The 17,075-nt window shown below is 41.9% G+C and overlaps 1 protein-coding gene across 1 annotated transcript; it reads right to left on the minus strand.

Moving 5' to 3' along the window:
* Positions 1-345: 345 nt before the first annotated feature.
* Positions 346-17,003, minus strand: LOC105007297 (monocyte to macrophage differentiation factor 2). Its single transcript, XM_029122170.2, has 7 exons — positions 16,451-17,003; positions 11,397-11,478; positions 11,087-11,247; positions 9,404-9,478; positions 7,764-7,865; positions 6,991-7,060; positions 346-5,760 (listed from the first exon to the last, which is right to left on the minus strand). Exons 1-7 carry the CDS (start codon positions 16,462-16,464, stop codon positions 5,557-5,559), a joined length of 708 nt encoding a protein of 235 aa, XP_028978003.1. The 5' UTR covers positions 16,465-17,003; the 3' UTR covers positions 346-5,556.
* Between the last annotated feature and the right edge of the window lie 72 nt (positions 17,004-17,075).

Below are 17,075 nucleotides of genomic sequence, written 5' to 3' on the forward strand. Positions count from 1 at the left end.
TGGGGCTCAATGTGGGCGGAGTCAAACATAACAAGTCTGTTGTTCACTGCAACAATATCAGTGGCTTGTCTCAAATATAGCATGAAGCAAAAAGGGTTAAAACACATGCTGGTACCTGTTTCTATAATATTTCTTACCACCTTCAAAAATGAAATACATTTGTATTCAACGAGGGCCTCCAGCTACTTGACCTTGGTGATCTATGGTGTTGAAAGATACATGTCATGCTTATTTATTGGAACATTCATTTTATTAGCAAGTGCAAATTAAACATAACTAAATGATTGGATTGTGATTGAAAATGTATAATATTATTTGTGTGGCCAATTAATTAATCAGTTAACATCCATGACAGATTTTTTTTATTAAAATCCACATTTTCCAAATTATCGGCCTGAAGTAGATTCGGTGAAATCGTTCATTGTAGACATTACTTATTTTAGTCCAAGTCATTATCACATAAAAATGTTAAGTCATTGGTAACATTTCACACATTTGGAGTTAAACTTACAAAAACTATTTGAGCAAAGAAATGGCAGTGTTTTTACAGTGCAGCGATAATGGCCTTGGTTACCACGACAGCTCTGTGGGCAATGCCTGCCATGACAGTTTCCCAGTTGTTGTGAATGTTTGAAATTACACAGTAGTAAAAAAATTAATAGCGTTAAAACAACAAGATGATCCAAGTCACAGACAGGCAGACATAACAGACAGGAAGGAAAACAGACTGGAGTAACTGACAAGCAGGATGACAACGTAATAACCACAGTATAGCGAATTGCACTGATATAAAAGCGTGTTATTAAATGACAGACATTTGAAAAACAAAGACATTATCATCAAGGTCATCACGACCAGCAGAAATACCGTTACATTTTCAGGTTGCCCTCCGTAAGATAACAGAAAGACAGAGAAGAGAATTAGAGAGAGAGGGAAAGACACTGTGGCAGAAAGAAGAGAAAAGGGAGAGGGAGAGAGAGTGAGAGAGAGAGAGAGAGGCTGAGGAAACGTACTGCATTGACTTGGCTAGATGAATTCTCTCCGCAAAGGTTTGTATTTGGATGCAGGGGTTTGTTCCAACCCAGCACAAACCAAACCCACCTGATTCAGCTGCTGGTCTGGCTTGATTTTATACATTTTATTCCCTGGTTGAAGCAAAACCCTGCACCCACAACTGCCCTTTGTGGATGAGGTATTCCATCCCAATGGCTCGCTCCACATAATCACTGTTATAGCATTATAAACACTTATAATCATTGTATATACAGAGTAGTAGAGCAGGATGTAAAAGATGCATTCCGGGACTTTTGCAAATAAAGTCTTTTGGACCCCCCATTCCGGGCTGAACGTGTAACATTTTGTTTATATGTGCAAAATCTTTAAGTAGAATCAGTATGTCGGCAAACAGCAATGAAATTCCAAGCTCTGAAAGCGAGTGGTTCTGACGGCACGGGTCACACATATGTGACATATTGCACAATTTCCGGGGACCCGTTTTCATATCGATAGCGACACTTGTAACCAGCGACCAAAGATCTGGGAATGCATCCTTAGAGAGCTGCCGAGGACCCTTTATAGAGGTCTTGAGGAAGCCCATGGCAGTGCAGAAAGGGGAGGAGTCTTATTTACATTAGAAAAACACATCCATGGCAAGTCTGAGGCAGTGAGGCAGCAGTAGAGGCAGACTCCTAGTATACATCTGTATCACCTCTATTATACATCTAACATGTTCATAACATGGTTATTACATGTGTGGTGTCATGGCAGTAGAGACAGACTCTTCCAGGCAACCCAGTGTGGTAGACCAGTTATTACATATTAATAACAAGTTTGTAATCATCTGTAACAGGCGTAAGAATAATAGGCCTGTCCGACAAAATGTTTTTTCGGATCTGAAATACATTTTTATGGAACATCTGTATTATGTCTGGAAACTACATATGACATTTCTATGAAGTGTATAAAACAACTATGACCTGATTAGTGTATCCTGTAATAACAACAGTTATAGCTATGTTGGGGAACACCTGTCTGCCCGCGTGACAGTGTTCAGTTTTCAGTGAACACTGTTAGTTCTGCTAAAGAGCTTTTCATCTCTGGTCCTGGTGGGATCAAAAACTTTGGGTTTCAGTTTCAACCTGGTAGTTAATTACACTCACCTGGTGTACCAGGTCTGTATAAGACCCTGATTAGACAACCAGGGGTGTTTGGCCTCTCCAGTACTGCATTGGAAGTGCCCTGTTTTAGTTGTTACTCACACTCTGACCCCACCAATTGCTTGTAAACAGAGGGCCTTTGGTCAGTGGCTATGTACCAATTGGTTTAATGTGTCTGAGCATTGATTGTTTGTGCATTTTGTCCCATGACTACTGGTCTGATCTACAGACTGCACCTTTAAGGATACCATCTGAAAGGTTAGAATAATATGAAATGGTTCTGTTCAGTGTGAGGTTAGCTTTAGGGCTTTCTGGGATGTTCCAAGAATCCCACTTAGTATCTTCTCTATACCATCATATTCCATATGCCTCCTATTCTTGTACATGAGTGGTCCATCTATGGCTTGGAGTCTTTATGGCATATGATTGGTTAATAGGGCTCCTATTCTGATGTGTGATTGATTCGATTTTGGTCAAACAGATCATCTATAAACTCATCAAGAGCAATGATAAAATGCAAGAATAATCACTTTCATAATCATACCTAAATCAACAAAACTAAATCAACACAACTAAAACAACAACATATTGTGAATATGAATACTGCATAACAACCATGAAAGAGAGATTGGAATGGAAGAAAGTAGCAGTCAGGAAGGAAAGGAGAGGGCAGAGACACTGGCTGGGATGGTGTAGAGAGGAAGGGTTTTGCTCATGCATAGCATTTAGGCCACTGGCATATCAACAGACCAGGTGCTCTGTGACAGAACTGAAACTCAGGTCCCCTGGGTTATTGGCTTAAAAATAAAAATGGCAAAATAATAAAAAAATCAAAAGAAAAACAGTGTGGATGACATTCATCTTAGTTCCACCTAGAACAACAAACACCAGGGCCGCGCCTACTGAGGTTACCCAGCATATTCTGGACTGCAGGGCACCTAACAAAGTACTGTCTGTTAATAAATACTTTCTAGACCGATCCTGCCCATAGGGACACACAGGGCAGAACATTCTGGTCTGGTTATCAATCTTTAGGCCATTGACTCTGAATCAGCCAATGAAACAACATGCACCGTCTAGGTCCCCAAGACCAGAATACACAAACATTGACCTTATATGCTTAACCAATACATACTCTTAAACAGGAACAACTGTCACGTGATAATCCATCTAAAAAGTCCAACCCGGTTTATAAAACCAAAATACAATTAGCGATCAAGTGTAGCCCAACAGCAGATGGGGATTAGTGGTGATATGTCTCAGATAGGAAGCAGTGATGTTTGAGATAGGATGAGGTGATGTCTCAGACAGGAAGCGGTGATGTCTGACATAGGATGAGCTGATGTCTCAGATAGGAAGCAGTGATGTCTGAGATAGGATGAGGTGATGTGTCAGATAGGAAGCGGTGATGTCTGAAATAGGATGAGGTGATGTCTGAGATAGGATGACGTGATGTCTGAGATAGGATGACGTGATATATCTGAGATAGGATGAGGTGATATATCTGAGATAGGATGACGTGATGTCTGAGATAGGATGAGGTGATATATCTGAGATAGGATGACGTGATGTCTGAGATAGGATGAGGTGATGTCTGAGATAGGATGACGTGATGTCTGAGATAGGATGACGTGATGTCTGAGATAGGATGACGTGATGTCTGAGATAGGATGAGGTGATATATCTGAGATAGGATGAGGTCACGGTTTAAGTGTGTCCTAGGAGGAGTGCAGACATTTGAATGGGGTAGTCACATGACCACTGTTTAAATATAGATGAACAAATAGCATTATAATATGGTAATGGAATCTGACTACTTGGACCAAAGTCTGAAATAACTGAAGGATAGAAAACAATAATAACACTAAATAATCATTATTATAACAACTACAACAACACTAAATAAACATCATTATATTGACAGTAACACTAAATCATTATTAGAACAATAACACTACTCATCAGTATATCAATAACACTAAAAATCATCAATATAATACCATTAAATCATTACCACTGTCTTAATTACTATAAGAATAACACTAAATCATCATCATCAACATAATAACAACACGATTAAATCATCATCATTATTATAACCAATGGCACCCTATTCCTACATAAAGAAACCAGTGCCATTTGGGATTCAGAAATATTTAGAGACACTCCCTTAACAACAGCTCATCAGAAACGTTTAGAGACACTCCCTTAATGACAGCTCATCAAATCAAACTCTTAACCTGAACAATTATATACTATCCTAACCACAGATCTAGGATCAGTCCTAACCACAGATCTAGGATCAGTCCTAACCACAGATCTAGGATCAGTCTTAACCAGAAATCTAGGATCAGTCCTAACCACAGATCTAGGATCAGTCCTAACCACAGATCTAGGGTCAGTCTTAACCAGAAATCTAGGATCAGTCCTAACCACAGATCTAGGATCAGTCTTAACCAGAAATCTAGGATCAGTCCTAACCACAGATCTAGGGTCAGTCCTAACCACAGATCTAGGGTCAGTCCTAACCACAGATCTAGGATCAGTCCTAACCTGAAAAATGAAATACTCATCTAACTAAAAATAATATTATGGTAATTCCACTAGTAGGATAATGCCTAACAGCTTCAGAACACCACAATTTTAAATTCAGAACACTGGGTGGCACTGATGACATCACCTGTCTTCAGCTTTGGAATGCTGTGTGAGACAGATGACATCACCTGTCTTCAGCTTTGGAATGCTGTGTGAGACAGATGACATCACCTGTCTTCAAATTAAAAATGCTGTGTGAGACAGATGACATCACCTGTCTTCAGCTCCAGAATGCTGTGTGAGACAGATGACATCACCTGTCTCCAGCTCCAGAATGCTGTGTGAGACAGATGACATCACCTGTCTCCAGGATACTTAGTGACACAGATGACATCACCTGTCTCCAGGATACTTAGTGACACAGATGACACTGTCATGACTGAGGCAGCTGATTACATCATCACATCATTCCACATTAGTTAATCTGCCCCCCAAGTGGTACTCTGCTCTCTAGGTAAAAGCCCACTGGGCTCTGGTGAAAATGTGTGCAATGCTGGGACCAGGTTCTAACTAATGTCCTATATAAGGAATAGGGCCCTGGTCTAAAATAGAGCACAATCCAAAGGAATAGGGAACTATTTTGGAGGAAGCGTTAAACAAACTCTTCAAAAGAGGCAATGAGGTTGACCGCACAGACACCAACCCAAACCAGGGTGTGCATCAAAAAGAAAAGAAGGTTTCAAGAAAAGTGTAGTATTTCTATGGTTAGAATCTTAGCCATCCTTCTATTCTGACATTGCATTAGGCCACTCCTTCCCTTTGACTTCCTATGACATCACCAACCCTCGCCTCCAGTCTCCATGGGTCATCTGGACAATTTCATCTGATTGGCTGTGGGTGTGTAGAGGTATCGGTAGATGGCGTAGTAGTGGATGCCGGCTCCCATGGCAACGAAGAGATGCCATATCGCGTGGGCAAATGGGACGAGGCCGTCGCTCTTGAAAAACACCATGCCCAGGCAGTAACAGGCCCCGCCTACTAGCAACTCCCACAGCCCCTCACGATCCGGCTACAGCAGGAAAACAGAAAGGGGGATCTACTGGATAAGTCAGGCAAAATAAATAATTATAATGTGCTTATTACCCTGAAGTCTACATGCTTATGTTTTGTTTACCTGAATACTGTCTTAAAGTGTCTTAATAATTTGTGACCCAAACCAATGCAAGGAAATATGCTCACAGAATAAGGGCAAAACGAATTGATTGAGGTTGTCTATGTAAAAAGACAACATACTCCAGTCTGAATTCAGAAAAATACTAAGTAGCATGAGTGTGTTAATGATTCCTGAAGAGAAATGACATTACGTGAGTAATAAGTCCGTGTTCTGACTAGACTGTACCCACAGCGTTGCGCTAGGAATGTTTGTGACGGACCGCTTGCTAGGCAACCTTCGACGCGCGAGCGAGGAGAGAGCTAGCAGCGATAGCTAACTATTTGTTTAAAAAGAACTTCATCTAACTAACGCTTTGGTCGGTGTAAATGAATGAAATATACACTGGAAAACGGTTTGTTGAGGATCACCGGGTGGATGGCGAAGGATTTGTTACTTTTACATTCTCAGCAGTGGTCAACTACTTCACCATCAATCAACTGATGTTTTCTGTCTCTCGACCACAGGAGAGTGGCTTTGGTACCGTGGTGGTGAGTTAGCCTCCGGTTGCGTCGAGCTGACTGTGTGGTCCTGTCTAATGGAAGCTTGGAATGGATTCTGCACTCTGGGTTTTTGTTTTGGGACTGACCAAGTTCTTTGTTCATTCTTTTGTGTTAAAGTGGATCCCGATTTATTAGGTATTAAACTCTGGTACGAGGTTCATAATAATTATTGTGTACACATCCAAAATTATTTGCAGCGTTGTAAAAAAAAATCAAAGAGCAAGAAATGCTGTAGTTTGTCCCCTTCGATGGATAACAGCACTAAGCCTTTGCCAATATGTTTTATGAACCTGGAGATTACACTGGAAGGGCTCTTGGACTATTTCTCCATGCAAAACCTTTCAAGATTCATTAGATCCCTTGGACTAGTTTTACTGCCGTCAGCAATTTATAGCGCAGGCTTTTCATATTGATTCACATCCAGAGAAAGCCATTTCTGCTACACTCCCAAATGGACCGAAACTCAGGTAAGGCTACACATATTTTCAACATAGCTTCATGAGGTAACGTCAGGCAAATTAACTTGATGTGAAAACCTGTAAGTCCAAGCAGTCCAGCCTTCTAGTTAGTGACGTGAGTTTCTTACCATGGACAAGATGACCAAGGCAGGGAACACTCCCATCACTGTGTAACAGATGAGCTCCATCAGCTTATACCTGTAGAGGGAAAAACAGAGGAGGCCATTAGATACAGGACTAAATCACAATTAGGGTGGTGAGATAGAAGGTCTACAGGAATAAATCACAATTAGGGTGGAGAGATAGAAGGTCTACAGGAATAAATCACAATTAGGGTGGAGAGATAGAAGGTCTACAGGAATAAATCACAATAAGGGTGGTTAGATAGAAGGTCTACAGGAATAAATCACAATTAGGGTGGAGAGATAGAAGGTCTACAGGAATAAATCACAATTAGGGTGGAGAGATAGAAGGTCTACAGGAATAAATCACAATTAGGGTGGAGAGATAGAAGGTCTACAGGAATAAATCACAATTAGGGTGGAGAGATAGAAGGTCTACAGGCCTAAATCACAATAAGGGTGGAGAGATAGAAGGTCTACAGGAATAAATCACAATAAGGGTGGAGAGATAGAAGGTCTACAGGAATAAATCACAATAAGGGTGGAGAGATAGAAGGTCAACAGGAATAAATCACAATAAGGGTGTAGAGTCTATAGGAGTAAATGTAGGATGGCAACCAAAGAAACATCTGAAACATCTACCGTTTCCTTTCAAAGCTAGTTTGATTCACACATCTCTTATTTATTGGGCAGGCAGATAAAGAACAAGGGGTTTATGTTAAGGGTCAGATATTTATGTTAAGGGTCAGATATTTATGTTAAGGGTCGGGACCTCAGACCTTTCGTGGAAGAAGAAGACATAGGTGGTTCCAACCGAGGCCATAACCCAGACCAACCACCTCATGTGACAGGCCCAGGGTCCCAGCTCCCGGAGGTTCAACCTGAGACTCAAAAAAAAGTATTATTGAAAAAACTGTTTTTCCTACCTCCAACCCGAAATCTCAACGCTAACCTCAACTCCTACCCGAAATCTCAACGCTAACCTCAACTCCTACCCGAAATCTCAACGCTAACCTCAACTCCTACCCTAAATCTCAACGCTAACCTCAACTCCTACCCGAAATCTCAACACTAACCTCAACTCCTACCCTAAATCTCAACACTAACCTCAACTCCTACCCTAAATCTCAACGCTAACCTCAACTCCTACCCTAAATCTCAACACTAACCTCAACTCCAACCCTAAATCTCAACGCTAACCTCAACTCCTACCCTAAATCTCAACGCTAACCTCAACTCCTACCCGAAATCTCAACGCTAACCTCAACTCCTACCCGAAATCTCAACGCTAACCTCAACTCCTACCCTAAATCTCAACACTAACCTCAACTCCTACCCTAAATCTCAACGCTAACCTCAACTCCTACCCTAAATCTCAACGCTAACCTCAACTCCTACCCTAAATCTCAACGCTAACCTCAACTCCTACCCGAAATCTCAACGCTAACCTCAACTCCTACCCGAAATCTCAACGCTAACCTCAACTCCTACCCTAAATCTCAACACTAACCTCAACTCCTACCCGAAATCTCAACGCTAACCTCAACTCCTACCCGAAATCTCAACGCTAACCTCAACTCCTACCCGAAATCTCAACGCTAACCTCAACTCCTACCCGAAATCTCAACACTAACCTCAACTCCTACCCTAAATCTCAACACTAACCTCAACTCCTACCCTAAATCTCAACGCTAACCTCAACTCCTACCCTAAATCTCAACGCTAACCTCAACTCCAACCCTAAATCTCAACGCTAACCTCAACTCCTACCCTAAATCTCAACGCTAACCTCAACTCCTACCCTAAATCTCAACGCTAACCTCAACTCCTACCCTAAATCTCAACGCTAACCTCAACTCCTACCCTAAATCTCAACGCTAACCTCAACTCCTACCCTAAATCTCAACGCTAACCTCAACTCCTACCCTAAATCTCAACGCTAACCTCAACTCCTACCCTAAATCTCAACGCTAACCTCAACTCCTACCCTAAATCTCAACGCTAACCTCAACTCCTACCCGAAATCTCAACGCTAACCTCAACTCCTACCCGAAATCTTAACACTAACCTCAACTCCTACCCGAAATCTCAACGCTAACCTCAACTCCTACCCGAAATCTTAAAACTAACCTCAATTCCTACCCAAAATCTTAAACTTAATGTTAACTCCTACCCAAAATCTTAAACCTAACCTTAAATCATACCCAAAATTCTGAACCTAACCTTAACCCTCAGCTAAAATCCTGAATCTAACCCATACACCTAGAAAAAATCTTAAAAAGAAAGAAATTGCAAAAAGTCACTTTTATGTTTTCATGTAATGTCAAGATATTTGGATGAATGTTGTCCATGCATGTATGTGCATGTTTTTGTGTGTGTGTCTGCTGTGTAAAGAAAATGCATTACCATGTCGACTCACCAGGGGGCGTAAGAGGCTGCTATGAAGAAATAGATGACCATCCTGTCACACATGTGGAAACAGTGTTCCACCGACCTAAATAAATCATATCACCACACACACTAGTGACATATTAAACATTACAAAATGTTTACAACATTACTATTAACACTGAGATAGGTTGACATGAAGACTATTACTATTAACACTGAGATATGTTGACATGAAGACTATTACTATTAACACTGAGATAGGTTGACATGAAGACTATTACTATTAACACTGAGATATGTTGACATGAAGACTATTACTATTAACACTGAGATATGTTGACATGAAGACTATTACTATTAACACTGAGATAGGTTGCCATGAAGACTATTACTATTAACACTGAGATAGGTTGCCATGAAGACTATTACTATTAACACTGAGATATGTTGACATGAAGACTATTACTATTAACACTGAGATATGTTGACATGAAGACTATTACTATTAACACTGAGATAGGTTGCCATGAAGACTATTACTATTAACACTGAGATAGGTTGCCATGAAGACTATTACTATTAACACTGAGATATGTTGACATGAAGACTATTACTATTAACACTGAGATATATTGCCATGAAGACTATTACTATTAACACTGAGATAGGTTGCCATGAAGACTATTACTATTAACACTGAGATATGTTGCCATGAAGACTATTACTATTAACACTGAGATAGGTTGCCATGAAGACTATTACTATTAACACTGAGATATGTTGACATGAACACTATTACTATTAACACTGAGATATGTTGACATGAACACTATTACTATTAACACTGAGATATGTTGCCATGAAGACTATTACTATTAACACTGAGATATGTCGTCATGAAGAATATTACTATTAACACTGACATATGTGATGTACTGTGTTTACAGACAATGGTTTTCAGAAGTGTTTCAGATTCCATGCAGTGATTTCCACTACAGAGATTTCTCCAGATTCTCTGAAACTGTTAATGATATTATGTACTGTCGATGATTTGCTATTTTATGTTGAGAAACATTATTCTTTAATTGTTGCTCTATTTGCCTGCACAGTCTTTCAGAGTGGTGAACCCCTCCCCATCTTTACTTCTGAAAGACTCATCCTTTCTGGGATGCTCTTTTAATACCCAATCACATTACTGACTTGTTGCCAATTAGCTTAATTAGTTGTCAGATATAGTACTACACAACTTTTCCAGTCCTTTGGTGACCCTGTCCCAGCTTTTTTGAAACATGTTCCTGGCATCAGATTCAAAGTGGGCATATATTTTTCAAGAAACAATAAAAAATTTCAGATTCAACATTTGATATGTTGCCTTTGTGCAATTTTCTATTGAATATTGCACACCATTGCATTTTGTTTCTCTTTACATTTTACACAGCATCCCAACTTTCTTGTAAATGGGGTTGTAAATAAATTTGATTGATTGGTTGATTGATTGACATTTGGTTGGCCCAAAATTTGACAAGAACCTTTATTTGACTTGGGGTTAAATTTTGGTTTAGTTTAGGTATTAAATTAAGGTTAGGTAAACTTTAACAATGAAGGTTTGTTTTAGGGGTTTGGTAAAACTCACTTTGATAGTAAAAGCTACATGTGTGTGAGTGTGTATCAACGTGTGTGTGAGTGTGTGTGTCTATTTGTGTGTGAGTACCGTAAATGGCTCTTCTTCCAAGCCACAGTGTGGAACAGAGTGGAGATGAGGAAGAGGGACGTAAGCCCCGCCCCATAGAGCCAGGCTGAGACACGCTCCCATTGGTCTTCGGACAGGAAGTGCAGCACAGAGCTGCCCAATAGGCTGGGTATTATCCACAGCTGCAGGAACCAGAAGAAAACACAATAAATTATTCAACTGATTAATGTCTGTTCTTCTGTCTGTGTGTCTGTGTCTGTTCTTCTGTCTGTGTGTCTGTTCTTCAGGTTGTGTGTCTGTTCTTCTGTCTATGTGTCTGTGTGTGTCTCACCGCGTGTGTAGCACAGTTGGCTGCATGTTCATAGTTTGTAGGCTGATATCTCTTGTTAGATGGAACTCTGTTATTCATAAATCTGAAATGGCAAACAAGCAAATAGACAGGATTTAAAGTCAGGCATCATACAGTTAACTGTCAGTAAACAGAAAATGTTCAATAACATCATAATATTAATATGATTCAAACTTTTGTATTTGTATTTGTTAATTTTACTATTAAGAAAAATATGTATTTACAATGACAGCCTGGCAAGAGGCAAAAAGACTTCTGTGGAGTGGGGGGGGGGGGATTAAAAGCCTCATGTGGAGTAGGGGGGGGGGATTAAAAGCCTCATGTGGATTAGGGGAGGGGATTAAAATACTTATGTGGAGTAGGGGCGGGGATTAAAAGCCTCATGTGGATTAGGGGAGGGGATTAAAAGACTTCTGTGGAGTAGGGGAGGGGATTAAAAGATTCCTGTGGAGTAGGGGAGGGGATTAAAAGATTCCTGTGGAGTAGGGGAGGGGATTAAAAGACTTCTGTGGAGTAGGGGAGGGGATTAAAAGATTCCTGTGGAGTAGGGGAGGGGATTAAAAGATTCCTGTGGAGTAGGGGAGGGAATTAAAAGACTCCTGTGGAGTAGGGGAGGGGATTAAAATACTCCTGTGGAGTAGGGGAGGGGATTAAAATACTCCTGTGGAGTAGGGGAGGGGATTAAAAGATTCCTGTGGAGTAGGGGAGGGGATTAAAAGATTCCTGTGGAGTAGGGGAGGGAATTAAAAGACTCCTGTGGAGTAGGGGAGGGGATTAAAAGACTCCTGTGGAGTAGGGGAGGGGATTAAAATACTCCTGTGGAGTAGGGGAGGGGATTAAAATACTCCTGTGGAGTAGGGGAGGGGATTAAAATACTCCTGTGGAGTAGGGGAGGGGATTAAAATACTCCTGTGGAGTAGGGGAGGGGATTAAAATACTCCTGTGGAGTAGGGGAGGGGATTAAAATACTCCTGGGGAGTAGGGGAGGGGATTAAAAGATTCCTGTGGAGTAGGGGAGGGGATTAAAAGATTCCTGTGGAGTAGGGGAGGGGATTAAAAGACTCCTGTGGAGTAGGGGAGGGGATTAAAAGACTCCTGTGGAGTAGGGGAGGGGATTAAAATACTCCTGTGGAGTAGGGGAGGGGATTAAAATACTCCTGTGGAGTAGGGGAGGGGATTAAAATACTCCTGTGGAGTAGGGGAGGGGATTAAAATACTTCTGTGGAGTAGGGGTGGGGATTAAAATGTCTCAGTTTAAGACCATAGCTAATATTGTTAAAATTAAGGAATTGTTTCTAAGGAACCATTTGATATAACCTATGGCACGGACAGTCATATCATTCCCCTCTAAACATATGTGACACCATTTACACACCCTCCATCAGTGTGTGTTGGTTGTGTCAGAAAGCTTTCCTCTGATTGGTTGTTCAGTGGTCTGGAACGGCTCCCCCTTGTCCCATACAACCATAATTTCCTCCCTCCCTCTCCTCCCCACTCCCATCCTCCACATCCTGCCTAACAACGCTTTGTCTTACCCAGATCACGCTTCCTTATCGTTGCCATGACGACAGTTGCCAGGCAACTGCCAGTAACCACGTTTGAATGAGGCAGAGCAACAAGGGCTGTGGCACAAACACAAGCAGAGAGACACACAGCGACTGAAGAAGTAGATCAGAGGCAGTGATGTCACCGTAGCCATGGAAACCTCAGAGCAAGGGATTGTCCTGTGTTTTTTGAGGCTGAGGACTCCTCTCTGCTTCTGTTCCCCTGTATCTCCTATTTGTCCCCATCTCTATCTCTGATTAAATTAGCATGTGTCTGGGGAAGTGCGGAGGATAGGTTGGGACAAACAGGAAGACATAGAAGATGCTGCAAAGATCAGAAATAGGCAGTGGTGTGTATGTGTGTGTGAGTGTGCACATGCTGTGTCAGTTATACAACGAGATACTGTTAACTCAACCATGTAACAATAGCCTACATCTATACAGCTGGGACACCAATAACACACACACACACACACACACACACACATACACATACAATCTGAAACCCAACCAAAACACACACCCAATCAGCCCTGGTTGATACCATTATGGGGTCCAAACCCTGACTGACACCATTATGGGGTCCAAACCCAGGCTGTAAGAATTCTGACTGACACTATTATGAAGTCCAAACCCAGGCTGTCAGAGCTCTGACTGACACCACTGTGGGGTCCAAACCCAAGCTGTCAGAGTCCTGACTGACACCATTATGGAGTCCAATCCCAGGCTGTAAGAGTTCTGACTAACACCATTATGGGGTCCAAACCCAGGCTCACAGAGTCCTGACTGACACCATAATGGAGTCCAAACCCAGAGTCCTGACTGACACCATAATGGAGTCCAAACCCAGGCTGTCTGAGTTCTGACTGACACCAAAATGGAGTCCAAACCCAGGCTGTCAGAGTCCTGATTGACAATGTTGTTCTGGTAGGAAGTTTCTCCAAGGTACTGAATAATCCTCCACATCACCAGCTATAATAACCTTAAAGCCGTCATGAGAACACCTTTCTCCCAGGGCTACCTGCCAGTGAAGCATCTGGCTCCACCACCCAAACTTATACACTTCTTTCATATTGCATTAGTTCATTTATTCAGGTAAGACTTAACATCCATTGAACTGTATTGTGGTGTCTACAAAGAGTCCTTTAACTAAAAGATAAACCATCAGAAGGCAATACCCATGCCTATAAATAGTGACCCAGAACACACCAAATGTTCACACACACACCTGGCCTGAATTCAGGGGCTCTCTCCCATTTCTCTCTCCCTCTCTCTCGCCCTTCATACTGGCAGTTGGCAGCTCTGCTAATGACTTTGTCAAGCAGTCTATTAATGCCCAGGGCCGTACACACTGGAAATACCTCATTTCAATCCACAAATTACATTTACATCCACGTAGGACTAAAAAGGTTGCTATGTTTACAGACATTCAAGCATATAAATAGCCTTTTCTTCTTCACACAGAAAAGCTACCCATGACCACAGTGCCGTTTCTCATAGACACACACAAATTTCACTTCACTTTTTTGCTTTTGTTTTCTGTTTAACTGCAATCGGAAGGCCACATACAGCCAGCCTGTGAAGCAGGGCTAACTCCACATGGCTGAGGACCCTGAATCACACATCCATCCACATTTAATGGACAGTGACCAGAGAGCCTGTGCATGGTGAATGTAGTTGAGTGTGTGAAGACGAGCTGGAGTGTGATTTTGTGGTTGAGCACAAAAAAAGCTCTCAGTACAGATTAGTCTGCAGTGCAGATTGACAGTTCAACCATCTGATGTCCTGAGGTAGAAGGTAAGTTTAACCATCTGATGTCCTCAAGGTAGAAGGTAAGTTTAACCATCTGATGTCCTCAAGGTAGAAGGTGAGTTTAACAGTTTGATGTCCTGAGATAGAAGGTAAGTTTAACCATCTGATGTCCTCAAGGTAGAAGGTAAGTTGAACAGTTTGATGTCCTGAGGTAGAAGATGAGTTGAACTGTCTGATGTCCTGATTTAGAAGGTGAGTTTAACCGTCTGATGTCCTGGGTCTGATGCTCCTGGTCCCTGCTGGATTGAAGCAGTGTGAACAAGCCATGGCTGTGTGGATGTGAGGTCCAGGGTTCAAAACGTCCCCACCGAAGAGCCACGTGGTCGCGGGCAGAGCTGTTGTTGTACCAGTTCGGGGGATGAATATTCCCTTTGTGATTCATTGGTAGAAGTGTGTGATGCTTCTCTGGAACATGTCTGAGGAAGAGGAGGCGGTGCCGTTGTCCCTCTGTGTCGTTGGTCTACGTAAAATGCTCCATGATACGCATGTCAGATTAATGATTCTGATGTGAACTAGTAGGTGGACATGCTCTCGTTTCCGTCTCCTAAAGTTCACGATCGGCTCCTAATTTCTGTTGATGTTGAGGGAGGGGCCCAGGGGTTCACCAGGGCCCCCAGCCCCTCATCATCCTGGAAACCAGCCATCACTGAGTGTGTGTGTGTGTGTGTGTGTGTGTGTGTGTGTGTGTGTGTGTGTAGGAGGTGAGCTGCGTAATGCTCTCTGTTGCTGAGTCTAATGCCTGTCCAGCTTGGAGGACGGGAGAGAGCTGCTGCACCTGTGATCTCCTGACTGACTGATCGCCTGATTGACTGACTGATCTCCTGACTGACTGACTGATCGCCTGACTGACTGACTGATCTCCTGACTGACTGACTGATCGCCTGACTGACTGACGACTGATCTCTCGACTGACTGGCTGACTGATCTCCTGACTGACCGCCTGACTGACTGACTGACTGATCTCCTGACTGACTGATCTCCTACTGACCTGACTGACTGGTGAGATTGTATGTTATATGTTTTTAACTGCCAACATTTTGCTTTTGCATGTGAATTACAAAAAAGAAATAAAATGACCTGTGATCTTCTCTCCCTGTTTATACCCACACACTCACCATCCTTGGCTAACACTAACCACCATCAGTCAGATGAACTCAGGCATACTGCAAACAGTGTGCTGTTTACAGTATATATGCATAAACATACATATACACACAATAACAAGGCCCTAGTGAAAAGTCAATCCATGATGATAAAATTATTTAAATCCCAAATTGTCTGAACCTCAATATGGCAGTGCAGCCTAAATAAGGTTGATTAAAAATACGAGCCAGATCAGTAAGAGGAGTCGGTACTGATGAGGACGGTAATCGGTATTGCTGAAAAGCCTATGAGTCTACTTGGTTTAAAGATACATACATTATAACCAGTGTGGTTTCCCAGATGTGCCCGGAAATTGCGAATAGCTGCATCAATAGGCAAAAGGAAACAACAACGATTCTGTTACCAAACTAAAGAATTTACTTAGGCCAGCAGTCATTGAGTCCCATTGTAAATAGGTTCAGCCAGAACGTCAGTTGGTAATGTAAAAAAAAAAAGCAGTAAACCATAGCATGTATTACATAAGCTAAGTGGACGATGTTAGATTCTGAGCAAATTATCACAATCCAAACCACCTACCTTACAAGATTCATTTAAAAGTGGAATATAACAACAGCTGACGGAGAGAGGATGTACTGTGATCTACAGTGATTTGTTTCGCATTTAGTCAACGCTTTCGACTCGGCTCGTTTCGTTCGGGTTAATTCCAGCGGAAGCTTCGTCTCTTCTAGCCTACATCCGTGTGTCGTTAGATTTACTTAATAAGAGCTCTTGCCAAGATTGATGCTGAGGGCCGTGGATGCCGAGGAGCAGCGGGGAATGTGTCGCCGGACTCACAGCAGGCTACATCCGGAAGTACGAGCTCCAGGGAAAACCGTCTTCCTGCGTCCCGTGGAAAAAACAAGAAAACGTCTCTTTTTTGGAACGGATTCGCTAACGGTTCAATATTCAACGTCATGCCAATGACCGTAGTTGTAACGGACAGATTAAGGTGCCTGGAGAATCGTTATTACAGTAGAAACTCCAGACCTTCTGTCAACATCTGTCCCATAATCATCTCTGAAGACGGTCAACAAAATCAATAACTTGTTAGACGCATTGCACAGTATAAGAAAATTATCTGAAATGACTCTTCAGCGAAAACACCTCCAGCAATGATTTTTCAATAATTTAGGTGGCTGAATCGTTTATATAATTATCGTTT

This window comes from Esox lucius, chromosome 9 (assembly GCF_011004845.1).
Source record: "Esox lucius isolate fEsoLuc1 chromosome 9, fEsoLuc1.pri, whole genome shotgun sequence".
NCBI classification, from domain to species: Eukaryota; Metazoa; Chordata; class Actinopteri; order Esociformes; family Esocidae; genus Esox; species Esox lucius.